The sequence below is a fragment of the Myotis myotis genome, unplaced genomic scaffold (assembly GCF_014108235.1).
Source record: "Myotis myotis isolate mMyoMyo1 unplaced genomic scaffold, mMyoMyo1.p scaffold_m19_p_7, whole genome shotgun sequence".
NCBI classification, from domain to species: Eukaryota; Metazoa; Chordata; class Mammalia; order Chiroptera; family Vespertilionidae; genus Myotis; species Myotis myotis.
In genome coordinates this window covers 54,243,166-54,268,245 of record NW_023416379.1, presented here as the reverse complement: position 1 = coordinate 54,268,245, position 25,080 = coordinate 54,243,166, and the positions used below count along the sequence as shown (strand labels likewise).

The 25,080-nt window shown below is 40.7% G+C and overlaps 2 protein-coding genes across 7 annotated transcripts in view; both read left to right on the top strand.

Moving 5' to 3' along the window:
• Positions 1-11,896, top strand: part of CFAP206 (cilia and flagella associated protein 206) — a 33,710-nt gene extending 21,814 nt beyond the window's left edge. For both annotated transcript variants that reach the window (XM_036318364.1, XM_036318365.1), the window contains 2 exons: positions 7,798-7,941; positions 11,357-11,896. In XM_036318364.1, the coding sequence (XP_036174257.1) occupies positions 7,798-7,941; positions 11,357-11,587 (375 nt within the window). In that variant the 3' untranslated portion in view covers positions 11,588-11,896. The remainder of the gene's footprint in view (positions 1-7,797; positions 7,942-11,356) is intronic.
• Positions 11,897-15,659: 3,763 nt separating this feature from the next.
• Positions 15,660-25,080, top strand: part of SLC35A1 (solute carrier family 35 member A1) — a 29,367-nt gene continuing 19,946 nt past the window's right edge. For 2 of the 5 annotated variants that reach the window (XM_036316651.1, XM_036316650.1), the window contains exons 1-2: positions 19,626-19,765; positions 24,465-24,527. Coding sequence is in view for 2 of the 5 variants with exons in the window: in XM_036316653.1 (XP_036172546.1) it covers positions 15,901-15,916; positions 19,588-19,765 (194 nt within the window). In the remaining 3 variants the exon portion in view is untranslated. Of the gene's footprint in view, positions 15,917-19,587; positions 19,766-24,464; positions 24,528-25,080 lie in introns of those variants that run through there. The other 3 variants (XM_036316653.1, XM_036316648.1, XM_036316652.1) reach the window with 3 other exon arrangements.

The following is a 25,080-nucleotide window of genomic DNA, read 5'->3' as shown; positions in this document are numbered from 1 at the left end:
CTATCTCTCTCCCTTCCTCTCTGTAAAAAATCAATAATAATAAAAAAAAAGACAAGGAGTCAAATTGATGCATTAGACTGGGAAAATCTGAAAAAGAAAAGCTACATTTAGAGAAATAATTGCAACTACATATTTTCTTGTCTAAAATTGAAGGAGCGCAGCACAGACAGCATGTTGGTCATTTGCACTCAGAGCTGTAAAATAATTTAACATGTTTCAGTTGCAAGTCTGAAAGGCCGCAAGATGGATCTGAAGGTGTGTTTCTTTGTATGTTGGCACTTAGTCATTAATTGCTGAGCCACTTACTCTGAACCAGGCACTAGCTTGGCACTGGAGTTGGCAGTGTACAGAACAGATTAAAAAAACAACACCACCTCCATGGGCTCACATTCTACTGCTGTGTTCTTCTCATTTTCTTCCTCTTTGTCTCTCATTTTTGTTCACCTTTTCATTGTTCTTTTCTGTCTCTTCTCTCATTCGGTTCCTCTCTCTCTCTCTCTCTCTTTTAAATGTATGATCCCTTTAAATCCCCCACTGGGAATCTAGCTCACAACCTGGGCATGCTCCCTTGACCGGAATTGAACCTGGGACCTTTCGGCTCGCAGGCTGACGCTCTGTCTATCCACTGAGCCAAACCGGCTAGGGCTCAGTTCCTCTTTTTTTAAAAAAAACTTTATTGATTTCAGAGAGGAAGGTTGAGGGCAAGAGGGAATCATTGAGCGACTGCCTCCTGCACGCCTCCTCCTGGGGATTAAGCCCGCAACCTGGGCATGTGGCCTGACTGGGAATCGAACTGTGAACTCCTGATTCATAGGTTGACGCTCAACCACTGAGCCACACCAGCTGGGCAGTTCCTCTCTTTTAAACTCACTAAAATAAAAACCTGAAATGTTGTGTGTGTGTGTGTGTGTGTGTGTGTTATTTTATCAACTTTTTTTACTATGATGCAGGTGGGTTTGTGTTCAATTGACCAGGTCAGCAGGGACCAAAGCAGTGACTGTTAAGAGGAGAGTTGGGCTGGTGACAGTGAGGCACAGAGGGTAGTCTCAACATTTGGGCAAGGAGCCTGGCACACGCTAAGGGTACAGCGGTGGGGAGTGGTGTGGAGGCCGCTGTGGCGGTCAAACCTTGGACAGCTCAGTTGGCGCTCTTATCTGACAGAGTGCGACCAGTCTATGAATGCGGCATTCCTCTTGGATACGGCAATGCTCCAGGCATTCTAGGCTTCTCCTGACGTGGACAGAGACAGTATATTTAGTATATTTCTGTATGAGGCTCAAATGGTAGGTCTACAATTTTTAGCTCAACTGAGACATGACTCTCAAAATAATTGGACCAATTTAATTTCAGTCAATGGGGCTTGTCACTTACCCATAACCCTGCTAGCACTGCTATTACCTGCGTTTATAATGTTTACCAGTGTGATGAATTTAAAATGCTACATCATTATTGTGGAAGCGTACATTTTTCTGATAATGAAGTTCAGCATTTCTTCCTACGTCTATTACTCATTCAGATTTCCTTCTCTATACACCAGTTATTCATAACTTTTGCCAGTTTTTTCTTTTTTATACTACTCTTTCTGTATTTAACCTGTTGATGGGCAGAGATTCCTTGTCTATTATAGGCATTAATTCTTGATCGGTTGTAAAAGTTGCAAATGTCTTTGCCCCGCCTGTCACTTCTCGGTGAGCTTTGCCAGTTGCGGCCTTCACTGAAGACACATCTTTAATTTTAATGTAGTCACAACTATTAATTTTTCTCTTTAAAGATTGCACTTTTTGAAGTCTTGTTTTAGAAATCCTTTGCTGTCTTGAGGTTATTCATTTATATTTTCTTCTGTTTTAATTTATTCACTTTTAAAAAATACATTTTATTGATTTTTTACAGAGAGGAAGGGAGAGGGATAGAGAGTTAGAAACATCGATGAGAGAGAAACATCCATCAGCTGCCTCCTGCACACCCCCTACTGGGGATGTGCCCACAACCAAGGTACATGCCCTTGATCGGAATGGAACCTGGGACCCTTCAGTCTGTAGGCCGACGCATTATCCACTGAGCCAAACCAGTTAGGGCCAACTTATTCACTTTTAAAACTTTAGTCTATTTGGAGATAATAAAGAGTTCTAACTTTATTTTTATTCATGTAATGAGCCAGTTTTCCTAACATTTACTGATAATGTATGTTCTTTCCCACTAAATCTGATACTACCTCTTCTGTATTAGCAATTCTCATATGAAATGGGTTTGTTTCTAGGCTCTCAATCTTGTCCTACTGGCCTATTTGTTTATCTCTATGCTGAGACCATACTGTTTTATTCCTATTGCTTTGTAATATATTTTATTATTTGATAGGTCTTGCCTTTTATTTTATTCAAAATTGACTTAGACATTCATGTATGGATATTTGTATGTTTATGTAAATTTTAAAAAATAAATTTGCCAACTCCCTCAACCCCAAAAATCTTCCTGGATTTTAACTAGTATTGCATTAAAATAATTCAATAATTTGTGGAGGAATTTAAATGTTTATTATATTGGGTTGTTCCATCATTAAAAAATACCCCATTTGCTTAGTTTTTGTTCTTACCATTAGTAGTTTCATTAACTATGCCTTAATAAAACTTAATGGTTTTATTTGTATTTTATTCTCTGTCTACTTCTAAAACAGTGAGATAACTTAAAAAGAAACCCACTTATGTATCAATTCTGATAAAAATAAAAGGCTGAAAAAAGACATTACATAAGGGAAATATGTCTCACTCATTTTAAATAAATAACTACTTTAACTTTGAATTGTATAATATTTATACAAACCAAAGAGTATGCAAAATGTATCACTATATACAAGCATGAAAAACAAACATCTGCATATGTCACTTTTAACAAGTATCTCAGAGAATCCTATGTATCCCTTTCCAATGTCCTTCTTTTCTCTTCTCAATAGTAACTACTTTATGAATTTGGTGTTATTCATTCCTTGTCTTTTTGCTATTCATGTCTATATTCCTAAACAATATATTTCTGTGAAATTACTAAGTCTTTTGCCCAATTTTCTATGGATTGTAAGTCTTTTTCTTAGTGATTTGTAGGAGGTGTTTTTTTTAAAAAAAACATTTTTGATACTAATTCTTTGTGAGATATGTTTTGCAGATGTGTTCTTCCATTGTGTTGCTTATCTTTTCATTCTCTTTGTGGTGTCTTTTGATAAAAGTTTTTCATTTTTAACATTTTTAATTTATGTCTTGAACTTTTATGTCTTATTTAAGAAATCATGTATCCTTAGATCATTAAAATATCCTCCTAAATTGCTATTTTAAATATAAATTTGGCTTTTTTAAATATATTTTTTATTGATTAAGATATTACATATGTGTCCTTATCCCCACATTACCCCCTACCCCCCCAACCCCCCGCTCATTCCCTCACCCCCCCGTTGTCCGTGTCTATTGGTTAGGCCTATATGCTTGTATGTAAGTCCTTTGGTTGATCTTTCCCCCTTAACTCCACCCTCCCCTACCTTCCCTCCAAAGCCCGACAGTCCAATCAATGCCTCTCCGTCTCTGGATCAGTCCTTGTTCATCAGTTTATGTTGTTCATATATTCCACAAATGAGTGAGATCATGTGGTATTTATCCTTCTCTGACTGGCTTATTTCACTTAGCATAATGCTCTCCAGTTCCATCCATGCTGTGGCAAATGGTAAGAGTTCCTTTTTCTGCCGAAACCAGTTTGGCTCGGTGGATAGAGTGTCGGCCTGCGGACTGGGAGGTCCCAGGTTCGATTCCAGTCAAGGGCATGTACCTGGGTTGCGGGCACATCCCCAATGGGAGATGTGCAGGAGGCAGCTGATAGATGCTTCTCTCTCATCGATGTTTCTAACTCTCTATCTCTCTCCCTTCCTCTCTGTAAAAAATCAATAAAATATATATATATATATATATATATATATATATATATATATATATATTTCCTTTTTCTTCTTCCTCTTCTTAAAGAATACCTTTCAGCATTTAATATAATGCTGGTTTGGTGGTGATGAACTCCTTTAGCTTTTTCTTATCTGTGAAGCTCTTTATCTGACCTTCAATTCTGAATGATAGCTTTGCTGGATAAAGTAATCTTGGTTGTAGGTTCTTGCTATTCATCACTTTGAATATTTCTTGCCACTCTCTTCTGGCCTGCATGGTTTCTGTTGAGAAATCAACTGACAGTTGTATGGGTACTCCCTTGTAGGTAACTGACTTTTTTTCTCTTGCTGCTTTTAAGATTCTCTCTTTGTCTTTTGCTCTTGGCATTTTAATTATGATGTGTCTTGGTGTGGTCCTCTTTGGATTCCTTTTGCTTGGGGTTCTCTGCGCTTCCTGGACTTGTAAGTCTATTTCTTTCACCAGGTAGGGGAAGTTTTCTGTCATTATTTCTTCAAATAGGTTTTCAATATCTTGCCCTCTCTCTTCTTCTGGTACCCCTATAATTCTGATGTTAGTGCACTTGAAGCTGTCCCAGAGGCTCCTTACACTATCTTCATATTTTTGGATTTTTTTTTTCTTTTTGCTTCTTTGGTTGGGTATTTTTTGTTTCTTCGTATTTCAAATCTTTGACTTGATTCTTGGGATCCTCTTGTCTGCTGTTGGATCTCTGTATATTATTCTTTATTTCAGTCAGTGTACGCTTAATTTCTAGTTGGTCTTTTTTCATATCCTCCAGGGTCTCACTAAATTTATCGGCGGTTTCCATAAAATTCTTGAAAAACCTTATAAACGTGATTTTGAACTCTATATCCAGTCATTTGCTTTCCTCCATTTCTGTCATTTGTGACCTGTTTCTTTGTCTCCGCATTTTTTATGCTTCCCTGTGTTGGTAGAGTGGTTTTGTGTGCTAGGTGTCCTGTAGGGCCAGTGGCTCAGCCTCCCCAGTTACCTAAGGTGGACACTCTTGGTGCACCCCCTTGTGGGCTTTGTGCACAGTCTTGTTGTAGTTATGCCTTGATTGTTCTAGGTATCACTGGGAGGAATTGACCTCCAGGCCAATTGGCTGTGAGAATCAGCTGTGTCTGCAGTGGGAGAACTTCTGTGCTGAAGACACCCTTCTGGGGCAAGACTTGCTTCAGTGGGGCTTTGGTGCTCACTGAGTCTGCCCCCTGAGTGTGTCCCTTATGGATCTGAGCAGTTGCAATCTGGATGGTCCCACTCTGACCACTGGGTACACTGGCTCTTGGATCTAAGGAGGTGCTAATTTAGCCTCTGCCTGAGGTTACCCAGCAGGAGCTACGAAAAGATCTGCAGATTCCCCTTCCTTTTTTGGAGTTTGGAGGTGCCCAGATGAGGCCCAGCTGTGAAGCAATGCAAGCTGCTGTGGGGCCTTGGGCCTTCTCTTGGAAGTTCTGGGTCTGTCTGGCCCAGCTGCAGTTTGTTAGGTAATTTTCAGGTTGCAAAGGGCCAGAGCATTCATATGCAAAAGCCTCTGCCACAGCCTGGGTGGGGTGGGGTCTCAAGGAATCAACAGGGCGGAGCAAGCAGCTATGGAGGATTCTCAGCCCTACCCTAAGGGGCCGCGCATCTCAGTGTCCCGGTAATTTAATTGCTGCAAGCACCTCTGAGGGAAAGCCGCCCTCAAGTTCTGAGTTCTGCCTGCTGCCAGACAGTCCAGTTTCTCCCTGTATGAGTCCTGGGTCTCCAGAGACTTCCCAGAACCGGAGTTCAGAGCAGTCAGGAGCTTGTGACTCCCTCCCGATTCAAAAAGACAGCCGCGTCCTCAGGTACCAGCCCCTTTCCGTGCACGCTCGAGCCTCCGTACCTCTGCACTTTACTTCCGCAGCTCCTGACTCTCAGTGTGCTTTTCTCTTTCCTTCTAGTTGTAGAATTTCCACTCTGCCAGCCTTCCTGTAGTTCTGGATGATGTCCGTTTTGTCTTTTTGTTGTATTTCTGAAGTTGTTGTAGGAGGCAGCAAGTTCGGTGTTTACCTATGCCGCCATCTTGGTTTCTCCATAAATTTGGCTTTTACAATAGAATTTTTAATCACTTGGATTTGATGTTTTGCGTCTGGTGGGAGGTGAAAATCTAATTTTAATTTTTTCCCCCATTTGAACAGCAAATTGTTCCAGCCTGTATGTTTAATACTCTCTCCTTTCCCCACTGTCTTATATGCACAGGCTTATTTTTTTAGGCTCCCTATTCTGTTCAAATACTCAGTTTTTTATTTTTTAAAAAAATATATATTTTATTGATTTTTTACAGAGAGGAAGGGAGAGGGATAGAGAGTTAGAAACATTGATCAGCTGCCTCCTGCACACCCCCTACTGGGGATGTGCCTGCAACCCAGGTACATGCCCTTGACCGGAATCGGACCTGGGACCCTTCAGTCCACAGGCTGACACTCTATCCACTGAGCCAAACCGGTTAGGACAAATACTCAGTTTTTAAAAAAATTCCTGTGTCTCTACTTACTATAACTTCATAAGTCTTAATATCTGGTAGAGTAAGTTGCCCCGCCCTTTTCTCTCTAAGGAATCTTGACTATACTTGACTATTTACTTTTCATGTAAATTTGAGAATCACATTGCCAGGTTCTATAGAAAACCTTGAAAGAGTTACAAATTTGCATGTGTATAGACAAGATTTATTTGGCCTTTCTATCACTGACCTATAACTTAGAGTTGTGAGATAGCTTGAAGACAATGAAAGGCTAGAATGGGATAGCCAGACAGGTGTGCTGTATGTAAACAATGCATACTTTTCCACCATAGAGGAAAGTTCCCCTATATACCTGGTCTTGTTTTTCCCTTTCTTTCTATTTGTTTTTTTCTTTTAAAAAAATCTTTACTGTTGAAAGTATTAGGTCCCCTTCCCTTCCCCCCCCACCCCATTAACCTCTCCCAACCCGCTCCCATCCCCACCCCCTTTCTTTCCATTTAATTCTCAGCTATTCTTCAGTGACCTTCAATACCATGGAAGTAAGTTTTCTCCCTCCAGTGCTATAGTCCGTATTGTTATTTACTTGCCATTTACCTGTATGGTATAATGTCGTTAATTATCTTTCAGCATGTTTTTATCTACCTTACTATATCATAAGTTCATTGCGAAGATAAAATTCTGTCTCGTGTTAAATGGTAGGCACTCATATCTGTTGCTTGACTTGGGAAAAAAGTTAATCTTTTCTCTCTCCTTTATGCTGTGTCTGAGCTCCTTAAATCCCTGTCACTCCTCCAGCAACTTCATATCCAGCATAACGGTACCTTGTTAGCGTGGAATTACTGAGTCCTTACTATGTGAATAGTAATAGTGAGCTTTCATTTATTATGTCCCAGCAGAAAATTCACATATTCAGTTAAAACACACACCCCTTTTGGATAATAATCTGGCTATGTATGCCTAGTTTGAGTTTCAGATATATCCTATGTTCCAATACTTTAAAGAAATGTGTTTTATACCAAATATTTAATAGCTATTTTAAGCTTCTGTTCATTTCCAATAAGGTATCTCTTATGCGGCCATTTGTCAAAGCCAGAGAGGGGGCATTTGACTTGGCAGTGAGTGGTGTTAGGTTTACCCCTTCCAAAACCCACCTCCTGCATTAAAGTCACAAAATCAGACAAAGCCACGATGCCCAGGAAGATAAATTATAAACGTCTCACTAGTTCTGAGCCATTTTCTCTGCTGGTATTTACAAGTATATCCCATGCTCAAAATTTCTTGTTTTTTCTAGCCTTTTGTTAGTTTTAGCTGACTACTTTATTAGTTAACTGTAAATAATGTTTATTTTTTGCAAATATTAATTACAAAACTCCATTTCTTTAGCTCAAGGATACTGGCAAACGTTTTATAAAACCAATTACAAAGAGTGAAACCAGCACACAGACGGATACACACATATTACCACCAACAATTGTGAGATCATATGAGTGGAATGAATGGGAATTAAGAAGAAAAGCTATAAAATTGGTTTGTAACCATATTTTCTAAAATCACTTATAGGTTAGAAAATTTTAATATGTTGTTCTAGAGTTAAGTTTAATTATTTTTACAAAATACGGAGTTGTACAGAGTTCTTTGTTAACATAAAAACTTACCATTTGCCAGCTTTACATTGTAAGATTGTCTTCTGCTTTTAAGCATATGTGGAAATATGGAAGCATGAAACTACTCTCAAATTATCCCAGCCAGGTTCAGCTTCCTGGTATACTTCTAGAGCAGTGGCTCCCAACCTTGGCTGCACACTAGAATCACCTGGGAATCTTTTTAAAATCCTGATTTCTGGGCCTCATCCTCCGAAAATTCTGTTTCTTTGTTATGGGGGATTAGTAACAAAGAAACAGAATTTCCGGAGGATGAGGCCCAGAAATCAGGATTTTAAAAAGATTCCCAGGTGATTCTAATGTGCAGCCAAGGTTGAGAACCACTGTTCTAGAGCCTTGTTCCATTAGCGTGCGTGCGATGTGTGCGATCTCTCTCTCTCTTATCTTTCTGTTGATCTATATAATAGTTTTAATTTATTATGCTAATCTATGAGGTGCTAATATTTAAAGCACTCCCACCCTGGCCGGTGTGTGGCTCAGTTGGTTGGAGCATCTCAGGTTCTAGTCCCAGTCAGGGCACATACGCAGGTTGTGGGTTTGATCCCTGGTCAGGGTGGGTATAGGAGGCAACCAATTGATGTTTCTCTCTCCCCCTCTGCATTCCTCTCTCTCTAAAATCAGTAAGAACATATTTTTTTATTATTAAAAAATAAAGCACTTCCAACTTCCTCTAATCATAAAGTGTGCCCTTCTCTTCTTTGGACTCCAGTGAGGAGCAGAATGTACCTCTGTTGCATCGTAAGTAACGCCCCCTCTTCCTGGGGACATGCTCTTTCCAGACACTGAGCTCTCCAGTCCTGATTCTCAGTCATCTTAATCACAGACGGTGCCTCACGTGAAAGCCTGTCCCATCCCTATCTGACTCCGTGGAATACCCCCACTAGTTCTATTTAAGTGTCTTGTCATTTTAAACAACCATTCACTGTAGTATGAAGACAACAAACACTTGATATCTTTAGCTTTTTCTTAGCATATTTTATCCATCTCTTTAACTGAGGTCAGGTTTCAAAATAAATGAAGACTCCCCAAACGAGAACAGGCTGTTTCTTCAGACCTTGCTGCAGTGAGGGCATCGCCATCACTTGCCTTTGGCGGAGACTCCAGGGCAGGGAGCAGAGCAGGAAAGCCTTACAGGGAAAAAATGGGGGGAGGTTGTTGACAGGGGCAAAGCAGAGGCGGGCATCTCAGGTCTGTGGTTTGGTGAGCGTGTTTGGCTTTCTCGGGTTGGTTCCCAGCTGGGGGAGGGGACGGCCATACAAATGGGGATGCCTGCCAGGTCCGGAGGGTCTGAGCCCGGATTGCTGCAGGGCAGGGTTGTGGTTGGGCTCCCGCACTGGGTGCTGCGGGGCTGTGGGTTAGAGTTCTCTCCTCACATAAGGTCTGGCCTTTGTTTGTGTCTCACAGGTTCTTCTCTAACCACCTCGTTTCCCTTGCCACCCTTTCTGGTGGCAGCTTTTCAAACAGGCCCCCGGTTTCCTGGGTTGAGGGAGGTTCAGCCCAGGGGTGTATCTTCTAGATCACTGTCCCGTTAGCATCACTATCCGCCTCTCTCCTGCGGTTCTTGAGACGCCCAGTCCCCATATTCCTTTCCTACTAACCCTCACTCTAACTCATCAGATAGGTACCAGGTAGCATGTAGATTCCAATGCCTTGTCCTTCAGGAGCTGAGAGTCTTACCAAGTAGCACTGAGACGCTATAAATCTTTACCTCTTGCTAAGTGGCATGACAGGAGTGAAATAAAAATTCTACTAAATTGACTTAGGTGACATTTTCAGTTGGTTTTGAGATACAAATAGGCAAAGGAGAAGAGGGGCGTGATGGCTGGATGGGATATGAGAGGTGGAGGCGACAGCACAGGTCTGGAGTAGGAATGTTAAGAGAATGGGGTATTCAGTGGGGCTGAACCGCATACTGATGAACCCTCTCCTCATTCCTCAACCTCCACGTCATCCTGAGTCCCACCGTGGACCTAATTATCCCCTCCAGTCGCATCACCTCGAACCCAGCGCCCCATAGTTGCTCACACAACCTGCTACTAAGACAGAGCCGAGCGTATTGCCTCATAGTCACCAGGGAAACCACCTCCTCAGCAGAGCTCGGCAGAGGAGCAGCAGCCAGGGCAGCACTTACTAAGAACCTGAAGTTCGGTTGAAGGCAGGCCTGTCGGTGCCAGGAGTAGATCAGGGACGGGATAAGGGCTTGAGCCGGACTGGATAGAGGTCATGAGGAAGCAGCAGCATGGAGGGGAATAGCAAGGTGACTCTTGGGGCAAGGGATGCAAAGAATGCTAGGGCTTAATCTACGTGTTAATGCTTATTTCTGAAGAAATGATGCATCTTTTAGGATGTTCTGTAATGAACAGTCAAGTTATTTGGTTTGGCAGGAGTCTCTTGAAATAGTAAAATGATGAGAATGAAGACAATGAAATAGCAAAGTTATATTAATGTAGATAATAAGCTATGTGGGGGGAAGTGATTTTGGTTCTCAATCACCTGCAGTATCTCAAACTCTGAAATGTTTCCTCTAATTCTAGGTCTCTCTTTAACTCACATGCTCTAATGCCTTCTGTGTTTTTTCTTGCACTTCACCATAACTCCTATTCTTTTTTTAAAATACAGTTTTAAAACATTGATTTTTAGAGAGAGAGAGAGAGAGAGAGAGAGAGAGAGAGAGAGAGAGAGAGACATTGATGTGAGAGAGATACATTGATTGGTTGCCTCCTGCATCCTACATGCTCCTGGGCAGGGGATGGAACCTGCAAACCTCGGTATGTGTCCTGTGTCCTGTGCCCTGACCAGGAGTTGAATCTGCCACCTTCTGGTGTATGGGATGACGCCCAACCACCTGAGCCACACTGGCCAGGCCAGTCCTAGTCTTCTTATAAGCTCCTCCTTGCTTCTCAGCCTGAGTAATCTGTTTAACTTCATGTTTACTAAGAATTCACAAAAGGAGTAAGTTGTATGAATCTCAAAGTGATGAAGGAATTAGAAGATTATTTAAGAAATGATGGAGCTCACTGTAAGTCTGAGCCTGTATGTTCTTTGTTTGGGTCCATTTTCATTATTTAATATAATTTCCTACTTTGCAGCAAAGGGTACTTTCTATTCCCTCCTAGATTTCTTTAATGCTCTAATGTTTTGTTGAAAAAATGCTGTGTTGTAAAACTAATTTCTTTATGGATTGAAAAAAATAGCCAGATATTAGCTGGTGCCTGATAATATTTTCTATTATTCGTTTTTTTAGAGAAATGTTAATCCCTATGTATTCTCTTTCTATGTAGGCCAATTTGCGGCGGAAAGTTACTCACTCGGTACAAACCGATCTCAGTCACATGAGAAGAGAGAATTGTTCACAGGTGTACCCTTTAAAGCTCGTGGGCACGCAGTGCAAGAGGGAAGGCAGCACCGCAGTGCCCAGGCCTCAGATTTTCATAGCTGGTCTCCGCGGGGGGCAGAGTAAAACTACCGGGGCTGTCAAGGTGAACCTAACCAGAGCTGTGGATGAAACCTAGTTAGAGACCATATTTTTAAAGAAGCTATCACCAAACTGTGAGCAGTGTCAGGTATTTAAAAGTATTTTTGCATCCATGAAATTTCACAAATGTTGTGGTGCTGGCACATTCATTAGTTGTGTGAATTTTTTTGAAAAAACTAACAAATGGTTTTCTGTGGCATATTTTTCATTCTATTAAAATTGAAAAATAAAACTCGGTCCATTCATCTTTTATTTGTTAGAAAAGTTTGGCACATTAAGACTGAAATTATGATGCCATTTAGATGTTAATATTAGATTATTATGCCTGGGTTAGAAATTTCTTTCTAAAATCATATTTAGTGTTAAACATTAAAAATTTAAAATCTAATATGTAATACTTTAAACAATAAAGAATTAAAAAAAGAAACTGACTACAAAATAGCAATCATTCAATACTAGGAAAAAATTTAAGATCTAGTCAGTATTTTCAGCTTCATTAGCTATTCATGGTTAACATAGATTTCATTGGTTACAGTTGTTCACGGGTTCACTTTCACCATTTCATTGACCCTCTGTCTGATCCAAAAATATTAATTAGGAACTTCCAGAAATAAAACATTTATCAGTTTTAAATTGCATGCCATTCAGAGTAGCTTGATGAAACCTTACATCCTCCTGCTCCATTCCACAGGATGTGAATCATCCCTTTGTCCAGTTATCCTCTCTGTACCTACAGTTGAATAAGATATTTTGAGAGAAAGAGAGACCATGTTCACATGGACTTTTATTATAACATACTAGAGGCCCAGTGTATTTTTTATTTTCTCAATTATAAAACGCAATAATTCTTCTGCTTGTCTTCAGTAATATTACCCCACAGGAAAGAATTGTTCTAAAATAACAATAACCTAGCAAATCGGTTTTGTATGCGTTTCTTAATAGCAGAATAAGACTAATATGTTTAAACTGACATGGAAACAATTATGTTGAAGTATCTGCATTTGTCTACATGTTCTTTATGGTTAATGGTTTACTATACTTTAAACCTTAGCACTTTTAATAACCTGTTGTATAGCTGAATTTAACTATAACCTCCCTATGCGTCTTGGTATTTGCTTACTGCACAGCCTTTCTGTTTAAGTTCACACTTTCACTTTATTGCCCCTGGGTACAGTACTGGGTTTCCTTGTATATAATTCATTGAGATGATGGTAAGCTCTCATGCCTGAGCAGAGAGAGAGGTGAGCAGAGTATCAGGACAAATCCTGAAGCTTGACAGTACCATCAGGACTATCGGTAGGCTCTCAAATGGCAATAGAAATTGCTGCTCGAGGACTGTCAGCTTAGCTCATTATCAACTTACCTTGTGGTTCACATGTTTAAGAGTTGATGCTTCTTGCGCTAACCAGTGTTGTGTAGAAAGCTAGGCATACATAAAAGAAACATATTAAGCCAATATTGTCTCCTCCAAGACTTAGGCTAATTCAGATTGGGAAAGGAAAAATTATTTCTAAGAATGTAAATATCTGGTTGGCTATTTATTGGGTTAGGTTAACGAGCAGAAAACCCAGCCATAAAGTTAATAGGAAATAATATTTCTCCTAAGGATATGCTGTAAAGTCTTAATAACACTCCCCTCCTTTTAGTGCCTACTTTCTCACTCACTGACAAATTTTGGAACAATCATACACTATTAGAAGCTTTACTGTTGAAATTATGTCATTAAGAATGAAACACTCGCCAGGCTGGTGTGTCTCAGTGTTTGAGCATCAACCCATGAAGCAAGAGGTCACCAGTTGGGTTCCTGGTCAGGGCACATGCCCAGGTTGAGGGCTCAATCCCTGGTGGGGGGCGTGCAGGAGGCAGCTGCTTGATAATGTTTCTCTCTCTCTTCCTCTCCCGTCCTCTCTCTCTAAAAATCAGTAAAAACATGTTTGTTTGTTTGTTTGTTTTTAAAAGAATGAAACACCCTACTTTTGCTTGGAGGAAAGACACAAAGAAGCAGCCTCAATTTCCAACCGAGGTGCAAAGCCTTCGATTCAGGGGCTCCTGACTACAACAGTTCACACCCGTGGGAACTGTGTAGTTTCCAAGAAACGGGATCCCCACACTGTCCTGCAGTCCGGGTCTGATGCTGTCCTCGTTACACACTGTTGTCTTTAAATTTCACTTAAGTCCATTCTCCCTCCAAATTCTATAACCCTGTTCCTTGGTTTCTCTGGTATGTAATTACCTTCACTGGAACTGGTAAAAAATCCTTACTCTACTTGACTATAGGTCTTGTCCCTTACGGTCTTGAGCTGATCAAGTTAGGACCAAAGGCATCAAAATCTAGGTTTGTGTCAGTGTAGTAGGAAGTCTTTGTGGGTAATGAAAATCTATAAGAAAAGTAGGTTCAGCCGCATGATATGTTCATTGCATCAAAAATGCTACAAAAGCGGCCTCTCGTCATTTTACCCACCACGCTCATGTGATCAGTGTGTGTGTGAGTGTGTGTGTGTGTGTGTGTGTGTGTGATACTATTCTCTACCAGAAGGAACCATGTAGTTCCTTGAAGTGTTGTGGAGTCCAGGACGCTGAACACAGAAACATCAGGATTGGCCTGGAACCTCTTGTTGCTAGAATGAAAAAGAATGCTTCAAAATCGTGTGTAAGCTTCAAGAAATGCGCAGGCTCACAAGGGGCCACATTGGAGTCCTTGGAGCATCAAAAGGGAGAATAATTATAGTTAATTAATCCAAACTGAGACTATAATGATACTCGAAACAGAAAGAGATAAACTGGACAAGGCATTAGTTGTAAGACAAAAGAATGAATATGATAGAATATTTTAATTTTTAAAAGTAATTTCAAGTACACGTGTTTTTTTGTGTGTGTATGTATAAGAACACACACACAGCAGGGAACTGAATAATTCTACAAGTGAGAAATGTATCAATTACAGGAAGAGCTGATTAACACTAGTGGACACACATACAACCAGGTAGAGGGGAAGGTCCAACCCTGTTCCAAATGAGATTAGACAACTGTACAAAGTCAACTGTGGTCTCCTAGGAGCCTCCTAAAATTAATGAGATGTTAATATGGCAAAATTTTCCAATAATGTTGGAAATAGACTAGATATATCTGTGTGTATATCTGATGATAAGAAAATAGTATATAACATCAACTACTCAAACCTTTAAAGTCATTTTGGAAATATTCTACAGAAGGTGTAACCTGCTGTGCATCTCAGAATCTTGTACCCCTGTTCCTTTGAGGGATGAAGTACCTTTGTAGTATTTTTAACCAATTCACACATCTTGAAAGACATTCATTTTGCCAATAAATTATTTCTAACATTGCTAATGCTAATAACCTCTATTGAAAGTGGAGATTATAGAGGTTGAAGTAATTGCCAGTTGACACATCTAATATTTTTGAAGCCCTTTTGTTGTGCAACGATGGTGTAGTTAGAATGTCTGGCTAATTATAATCGACAAGAGGCCCGGTGCACGAAATTTGTGCACTGGGGGGTGGTCCCTCAGCCCAGCCTGCACCCTCTTGCAGTCCGGGAGCCCTCGGGGGCTGTCCGAATGACAAAAAGGTGGGAGAGGCTCCAGGCACCACTGCTGCGCTCACCAGTGGTGAGCCTGGCTTCTGGCTGAGTGACACTCCCCCTGTGGGAGCACACTGACCACCAGGGGGCAGCTCCTGCATTGGGCGTCTGCCCTCTGGTGGTCAGTGCACGTCATAGCAACCAGTTGTTCCACCATTCGGTCGATTTGCATATTAGCTTTTTATTATATAGGATTATTATACAGGATGATAATCCTGACTATAAGGACACAGGCACAAGACTTCTGAACAATATGTAATGTAAATTGTTTAGGTTCAGTAAGAGGTGACATTGGAAGGGAATGGACTTGCCGGAGGTTACAACGTTGCCGAAAGTAGTTTCTGTTATGAGTTGTGGGAGTTTCTGCAATAGCTTGGACCTACAAGAATCATGAAGGCTAACCGCAAATCCTTATTCGCTGTCGACTTGCTTTGGACTACAAGTCCCAGAAGGCAACGCTCTGCTCCCTTGGCTCCACTCCCTTGGGGGTTGTAGTTCACAGAAGACGCCTTCCCGTCGAGTTTTACGCACTTGTCAGCAAGGCCTCCGCTCCAGCCGTAGCGTCTCACTGTCGGGAGTGGCACGGGTTTCCGCGCCTAATCCTTGTCCCTGGATGGCCGGGAAGCGGGCGGCCGGCCGCCGGGCACTCTAGGCCGAGCGCTTCGTCTCTATGACGACGGAGGCGGTCCCGGGTGTTCAGCGTGCGGGCGCGGAGGAGCGCGCGTCAGTTCCGCGCGGGGCTGTCGGGGAAGATGGCAGGGGCGAAAGGTGAGCCTGGGGCCGCGGGAATGGGGGAGGGCGCGGGGGCGGCAGGGGAGCGCCAGCGCTCGGCAGCACCCTCGGCGCTGCGGGGCTCGGCGGAGGCGCCGGCATGAGCAGTGCGTGCGGAGCCGCCCCCGGGAGTCCGCGCCGCCGCTGGTCCGGGCAGCCGGCCTCCCACTGCGGCTGCCTCCGCGCGGGATCGCTCGGCGGCTCCAGACCGCGTCGGCCCCAACGAGCGGGGTGGGCGGGAACCAAGTCAGACCGGCCCGGGCTGCGCGGCCGGGGGAGGGCCGGGCACAGTCCCTGCTGGACCCGCGGCTCCCGGCGGGAGCGGTCCCGGCCCGGCGCGCGCGCCCGCGGTCCCAGGTGCGCCTCCTGCCGCGGTGCCCGGAGGCGCGGGGGCGGCTCCCGTGCGGAGCCCCCGCGCGGCTGGTCCCGTAACCGCCGGTGGGAAGGCCCCTGGGCGTTAAGGCGCTGACCCCCGGGCGGCGGGGAGAGCCGTGTCCCGAGGACGGTGCTGCGGGTGCTTAAAGGGACCGGGTGTGTGGGTGAAGGTGCGGAGACCCACCCTCCGCAGGAATGGCCCGTCTGGTGCTGTTGGGTGACTGGTGGCCGCCTCCTGAGGGTGAGCGGGAGGGACTCCGCAGCTTTCCCGCTTTGCTGTGGGGTCAGTAGGGCGGTCGAGCACTGGCCGGGAGGGGTCGGGTGACACCCTTCCCCATAGAGCACTTGGCTTCATCTCTGGGTAAATGTCGAACAAATATTTAAAGAGTACTTTTGCATGGGTGCCAGATTCGTTTCCTGGTTGGGGAGCCCGCATTTATCATTTAGCCCTGCCCAGGATGACTGCCTGTAGTTCCTTATGCTGCTTTTATGCATGTTCCCATTTCAAGTCAGTCCAACCTTAAGAGCCTTAAAAGCAGCACAGCACAGGAAACACAGGAAGAAAGACAGAATTGTTTTGATAATTAACAGGGTGGGAACAGCAAGAGTAATGAGTGAAACTTAAAGGAATCCGGGTCATTATCTGAAATAGTTGTAACATTTTATTGGTTAGGCTATTGCCAGTACATATTCGTGTGCCTTGGTCATGTTATAGATCTCTTATGCAATCTAGAAACATGTAATCCTAACAGAAAAGCAGTTGCTATAGCTTCCGGATATTCCCAAAGATTTATCTGGAACTTGCTAGAACTTCCAAGTTCTCAGGCATTAAAAATAATCCCCACTCTAAAATATAGTAAAATATAACAAAACAAAAACAAAAACCACTTCAAACCGTACATCCCTTTTGGGGAACATTAGTCTACACAGGAACAAATAATGTGAGGGAGCGAATGGGAACTTTGGGAAATGGAAACCAGTGCAGATGTGCTAACGTGCCAGTGTGCCAACTCAGTGAGTTGCGGGCTAGGTTTATAGTTACAGGCCTTGGGCACAATGCGAATACTTAGCAGAATTTACAGCGAGTACATGACATGAACTTTTTATTTTTACCTTGAAAATTTGAAATTGCTAGTAATTGAAATTCCATACTGGAGAATTTGTGAATGGAGTGAAGAACTATTTTGATCCAATGTTAAACTGAAATGAGAGAAAATAATGCTTAAAAGCATTAAGTATTTATTTAAAGTTTATGTTTTTAAGTATTCCATACCAAGTGATCATGATTCTCTCATCATTGATGTTTCTCTCTCTCCCCCTCTCCCTTCCTCTCTGAAATTAAAAAAAAAAAAAAAAAGTGGGAACAAATGAGCATGCCTGTTTTCCAATAGTGATTTATTTATGGATATGGAATTTGAATTTTATATAATTTTTGTGTCACAAAAGATTATTTAAACATATTTTCCAACTATTGTTTCTGAACTTGCAGGCTGTATAACAATGACAGATGAGATGTAGTTTGCTCACCCCTAATCTAGAAGATGGGAAGTGCGTTCTCATTTATTGAGTAACTAAAGGTTATTGCTGTGTATTTTTGCAGTTATATACTTTTCCCTTGATTAGGGAAAGTGTTAAAACAAAGGAAGTATTGTAGTGATCTTCACTTCCTTTCACATAGACATTGCTTTTTGGCTCAGATCTTTTGGAAAGAAAGTTGAGGCAGATATAAGCTCTACTTCTTTTGTTCTACCACATTACTTTTTAGTTAATAACTGATATAATTTTAAAAATTGTCTATAATTTACAAATAATTCTTTAATTGCCCCCAGGGAAATATTTATATTGAAGAACCTGTAACCTTGAAGGTTTCTGCCTCACATATGTAACTCCTGGTTTATTTCCCTGTGAAAGCCATCTTTGAATTGTGGTTAGGCTCCCAAAGCAGTGAACAAAAGCATACTTAGTGGATATTGTAGTTACAGTAGCAGCCCAGGGTCACCCCTGTCCAGAGGGGTGACTGATTCTTCATCCGGCTGCCAAAGTATGGCCCACTGGCCAAATCCAGCCTGTCACTTGGTTTTGTACAGCCCATGGTTTTTACAGATGAACAGTTGCAATTGATTTGATGGAGCAGTAATTCTGAAGACCAATGAAGCAAAATGTTACCCCTTGAAATAATTCTGTTCTCAATAGCAGACATATATTATAAAGCATTGTACTCAATTGTTATATTTTGAATTTGTCAGAAAATTTGTTTTCTCTTATGTTACATGTTATTCGTGATTTTGCCTGGTAGGGTGAGAAGCCTAAAATGTTTACTATTTGCACTTTACAGAAAAAATGTTGCTGACCCTTGTGTAACCTGAGCTTGAAGCTTTGAAAGGTTAAGATTGAGAGGTGGGAGGTTTGTAAAGAAAGTAGAAATATTTTGAGCCTTGGGTGATGGCAGGATCAGAGCATGGCTGGGAGTAAGGAGCGAAGTGTGAGGGAGACCTGGTACCCCATTGCCTGGGCTTTATGGAGGTTGTTGGACCCACCCTGGTGCCTGAGTGATGGCTGCAACGCACATATACTTGCAAGCAGTTCTTAAGTTGAGTGTTTATAAGTTGTACATATCCAACATTCCCAGTTTTATAGGGCTTCATTCTTAATACTCTTCTTTTGAGTTATGAAGTATTTTTCTGTGCATAAAGCTATGAAACAAGAGGCCACATGATTTGTTTTTTTTTATTATATGATAAATTTTATATTAAGCTCCATTTTTATCACTCAGTCCTTTTTGTTTTTCTTTCTGCTGTCTTTAAATTTAGGATATAAAATGCTATAATTGTTTTCATAAGTTTGAGTTATAAAGATTATAAAACTAGAGGCCCGATGCACGAAATTCATGCAAGGGGCTTGGCCCCCGCCACCATGGTGGCTGTCTCTGCCTCGCTGTGGCTTCGTCTAGAAGGTTGTCTGGTCTAGTTAGCATATTATGCTTTTATTAATGTAGATTATTATACATAGGTAATTTATAACATCCCAAACTAGAATCAGTCTTGCAATTGAGGCATTCCCAGGAACAAAATCAGTTCTTAACCAGTTGATATTCAAACTCACTGTGTTCTGTGTATGTGTGTTTGTTTATGTTCATATAAGTGGAAAATATTGCTTTAAAGTAAATTTTTAAATATGGGTTTAAAAAGTTATTTTGTGCTTGAGGTTGGAAGGCATTTTGAGGTATAATGTTGATTAACTTTTATATACATTGATATTGTCTACTAAATAATATCTTCGTTGATATTTTCCAGAAAATGTCAGCTTATTATTCAAGTTATACTGCTTGACAGTGATGACCCTGGTGGCTGCAACGTATACCATAGCTTTAAGATACACAAGGACATCAGACAAAGAACTCTACTTTTCAACCACAGCCGTGTGTATCACAGAAGTTATAAAGTTATTGTTAAGTGTGGGAATTTTAGCTAAGTGAGTATAATTACTTCTTAATGAATTAAGTTCTTTTTCCACTTAAGGTATTTTCATTATTAGAAAAAAAAATCAAGCTACATTTTTATGGTTGATTGCTGTAGAGTAGCATTGCTCAACTTGAGGCGATTTTGCTCCCCAGGAAATATTTTTGGTTGTCCCAACTTGGGGGTTGCTACTGGCATGTGGTGGGTAGACAAAGGATGCTTCTAAACATCCTATAATGCACAAGACAGCCATACACAACAAAGAATTAACCAGCCTTAGATATGAGTAGTGCCAAGGAGTTGGAGAACCTTGAGCCAAATCCAGCATGCTGCCTGCTTTGTTGCAGCAGAGACCGTATGATTCACAACGCCTAAACTATTTGCTATTCGGCCTTTACCAGAAAAAATTTGCTGACCTGTTTAGAGGATTATAATGATGATCATAGTGAACATCTCTTGAGTGTTTTCTGTGTTAAGTGCTCGGCACTGTGCATTGTGCTTTTCATTATGTCATTTAACCTTTATATTTGTAGGTAAGTGCTACAATTACCCCTATTTTACTTGTACAGCATCTGAGGTCCTCAATATTACACTGTTAATATGTGGCAGCACTGGGCTTGGAATCAAATAACATCATATGAGAATCATTTTAGCTAAGGATGCAGTGTAAAAGAGGATTAAGAATAGGGACTTCGGAGTGAGACACCTAATTTTCATCCTAGCCTCACCGGGATTATGACTTTACATGCATTTCTTACCTCTTAAGCTTTAGTTTCTTCCTAATTTAATGGGAGAAAAAAATACAGGGTTGTGAGAATGAAATAACATTTTGTAGGAAATTACTTAGGGAAAGATTTATGATATGTGAGCCCATCTGGGTCATGTGAGCAGGTGAGACTTCCTACAGGTTTTGAGATATGAGTGGGGAACCAATGCAGAATAGGATGTGTCAGAGTTTAGGTAGAAAAAATTACATTTAAATTTCATTTAACATGATTATTAAGTGATTTCTATGTGACAGTTTTATAACAGGTGCTGAATGTACAGGTGTGAATGAAATAGATAGGGTTCCTGCTTGCTTGGAACTTAGGTTTAGTAGAAGAGGGACAATCAGTAAACACATATGATTACAAATGATCATGTGGGGAAAATTACTAAACATGGCTTGGGGAGGGAGGAAAGAACAGGAACGTAACTCAGGCCAGAAGGTAGAAAGTTTTAATGGTTTTGAGTTTAAAATATATCTTACAGGCAGCCTAACTTGTTAGGCTGAAAGTAAGGTAAAATCTCAGACCTTTCAGTTTCTTACTGAACAAGATTTATTTTTATTGATATTTGGCTTTCATTAAAAGATTCTTCATTTTGGATAATGTCAGCTAAATGAGAGGCCTTATTGTGCCTTTAAAAATAAGTGTTTCAGCCCTAGCCAGTTTGGCTCAGTGGAAAGAGTGTTGGCTGTGGACTGATGAGTCTCGGGTTCGATTCCGGTCAAGGGCATATTCCTGGGTTGTGGGCTCAATCTCCCGTGGGGTGTGCAGGAGGCAGCTGATCGATGATTCTCTCTCATCATTGATGTTTCTGTCTCTCTCTCTTCCTTCCTCTCCAAAATCAATTAAAAAAGTGTTTCAGCCCTAGTGGGTTTGGCTCAGTGGATAGAGTGTTGGCCTGCAGACTGAAGGGTCCCAGGTTCAGTTCTGGTCAAGGGCATATGCTGGGTTGCTGACTTGATCCTCAGTAGTGGGTATGCAGGAGACAGCCTATCATTGATTCTGTCTCATCATTGATGTTTCTCTCTCTCACTCTCCCTTCCTCTCTGAAAATCAATAAAAATATACTTTTTTTAAAAAAGTAAGTGTTCCAAAGGCAAAAGTCTGTATGTTTAAAACTTCAGGACAGTTTCCATATAACAACCTAAGAGTGACTAAATGAACAAAATCTTAAGGTCTAACTTCTTTTAAGACAAATATAGGGCTGTTGGAAGAAGGATAGGGGAACACGTTTCTTCTCTTTATTTCCTAATTTCCTTGGGGACTCAAGATTGAAATAGGACTGTTAAGCATGAAATGAGGCATTTTAAACTGTAAAATCAAATTATGGTTCAGTTGTTTTGTGACTCTTAAGAATTTTAAAAAACCAATGTGCAAAAAAAAGCAATGAGGCCTTTGGTGTAACTTAGCAGTTAGGCTAGTCTTCTGCCAACCCACCTGCACAGACTTTGTTCTATTTTGATGTTTTATGGTGTGTAGTATTTCTAATTTTTCAGATATTCAGTGTTATGGGTATGGTCAGTTATAGTTTGTTTTGTGGAAACTTTTTTTGAAATTATATAAAAACTAGAGAGGCTCAGTGCACAGATTCATGCACCAGTAGGGTCCCTTGGCCTGGCCTGTGGGGGTTGGGCCGAGACTGGCTCTCTGACATCCCCCGAGAGATCCCGGGTTGCAAGAGGGCAGTTTTCGGGTGACACACCCCAGAATCAGGCTCTCTCCTCTCTGGTTCTGGGTGCGGCACTGGAGAACCACCGCTGCCAAGTGACCACAGCTCGGTAGGTCCTGTGTTGAGCATCTGCCCCCTGGTGGTCAGTGCGTGTTATAGCTATTGGCCAATCAGCCAGTCGCTTAGGCTTTTAGATATAGATATAGATATATAGATATAGACATAGATATAGATATAGCACACAAATTTCTAAAACTCCCCAGACAAGTCAAATAATGGTATTGAAATAACAAGTGTGGAAAACCAATTACTATACTTAATCAACATCATCATCAATAATTAGTTGCTGTTTCTGTCACCAGCATAATGTAGAGACTCTTTTGTGAACATTTACCTGCAAAGTACACAAAGACCAGGGACAATCAGGAAAAATGAAGGAATTATGATATAAAGAGTTTTGGTGGTTGGCATTTCACATTATATGGCTAACAAAAACTTGGCTGTGAAGAAGAATCATTCAAAAGATTTTTTTTTTTTTTAAATTTCTTATTCATGTCCCCCCCCTTTTTTTTTTTTTTTTAATATATTTTATTGATTTTTTACAGAGAGGAAGGGAGAGAGATAGAGAGTTAGAAACATCGATGAGAGAGGAACATCGATCAGCTGCCTCCTGCACATCTACTGGGGATGTGCCCGCAACCCAGGTACATGCCCTTGACCGGAATCGAACCTGGGACCTTTCAGTCCGCAGGCCGACGCTCTATCCACTGGTTTCGGCCAAAAGATTTTTTTTTAAGTGAATAATTTTTTTTGGTCAATGCCTGTTTTCTGTCTTTTTAAATATAGTTTTATTGATTTCAGAGAGGAAAGGAGAGGGAGGGAGAGAAACATCAATGATGATAGAGGATCATTGATAGGCTGTCTCCTGCATGCCCCCACTGGGGATTTGTGCCCACAACCTGGGCATATGCCCTTGACTGGAATTGAACCCAGAACCCTTCAGTCCGCAGGCCGACACTCTACCCACTGAGTCAAACCAGCCAGGGCCATTCAAAATATTTTAAACACAAGGAGTTTCTAAGTGGGAAAAAATTTATAGACCATGAAAAAAGTGAAATATATTTGAAATTGCTGGATTTTAAAGTGAATATGATTTTTTATGGAGAAATATGTTGGCAAATTATCAGGCACTTCTTCAAAAACACATTGGCAGAAACTGAATACCTGCTATTCATAACAAAAAATATTTTATTTATTGGAAAAAAGAGTTTACTTTCCAGAGGATATCTGTGAAAATGTTAATTTCTTGGAATAAAGATAAAGGAGAATTATTTCAACCTATAAGGTCACAGATTGGTAGCTACACACTGAAATGGAAGGACATTGTGATTGCTTTTTCAGCACTGTCTGATGATTGATTTAATGAAATGAAAGCATAGCTACCAGTTTGGGAAAGATAACCAGTAAAAATGTTGAAAGTTGATCGTAGATCTTGAGAGGCGAGTTGGCTTATGATAATGCACCTGGAGCAATTTGAAAATAGGGAAAAGATGAATAAAGTACATGGCTGCACTATGGCTGGGCCACTAAGTGAATCGAACAGGTAAGAGTTGCAACAAATTAAAGAGCTTAGAACTTTATATGTGTCTTTTCTATTTCTTGGTGTGACATTTGCAACAAAGTAAAAGATTTTCCAGACGTTCTCCATGCGTCATTTCTTGTTCACATTAAAATTGGTAATTAAAAAATAAGTTTCATAGGCAAGTAGGATATTATATAGTTTTTAAAAAACACATATTGGCTGCCAGTGCTTTATTTGCTGTGATGGAGAAACTTCTAAATATCAAAAATATTTGTTACTTGAAAAAATTTTGAGTTGATTTGTTATACATAAAGCTAACCAAAGTTGATTTCATATTTTTGAATTTATATCTGTTAGAAAATTCTTTACCACAGTGTTAAACTAATTCTTTCTATACAGCTAATTCTTTCGATGAGACTAGACTTTTAAAAAAATCTTTGTTTTCATAGTAGGAGCAATACTTTCACCATTTTTGAGAAAGGATAACCATTTCAGGATATTGTGGGAGAATGTGAAAGAATTATATGAGAAATAACAAAAGGTTTAGAACTTGAAAAACCTCTTCAAAGAAGAAAATACAGGAAAAAAAACTTTTTGATGATTAAAATAATAAATTTCCTCTATGTTCCCAGGAAAATAAAGTTAATGTAAAAATTAGATAAAATATTACTGAATTTTTATTTCAAATTTTTAGAGAATGACAGAAAAAGGAAATAAACTGGAACTGCTATTTAAATGGAGAAAACTATTGAAGGGAGTAAGTTATTTTTCTCTTCTTTCCACTTTAACCTATGGTAAGGTATAACTTTATCGAGTTGATTCGCATATCATTGCAGAACTTTATCTGAGCTATGCAAAGCTTTACCTCATTATAGATCAACTTGTTTGGCTGCTTATTTAGTATGGTCTCCATAGTAACACTCTTTACTCAGTAATATGTGTAGTCTTGGCTAATTGTTAAAGTAAGTGCACATCATTTTATACTATGTGGAGATGGCAGAGACTCAATAAATTTGAATTTCATAGTGTCTTGCTTATAATTAAGGTTCATTTACAGAGAAACATATCACTGCCACATCCAAATAATAGGTGTTTCACTTCCTCCACACATTTTAAGCATATAGTCATGCTATGTCTATTTCAATATATTATTAAAAAGATGTAATGGGATAATCAGTTTCATTCATTTATTAAGCCCCAGTCATGTGCTCAACATTGTTCCAGATGTAAGAAGTATAGCTGAAAACTAAGAAGGCACAGTTCTGTCCTCATGGAACTTACAATCTAGTGGAGAATCAGATACTTAAGCA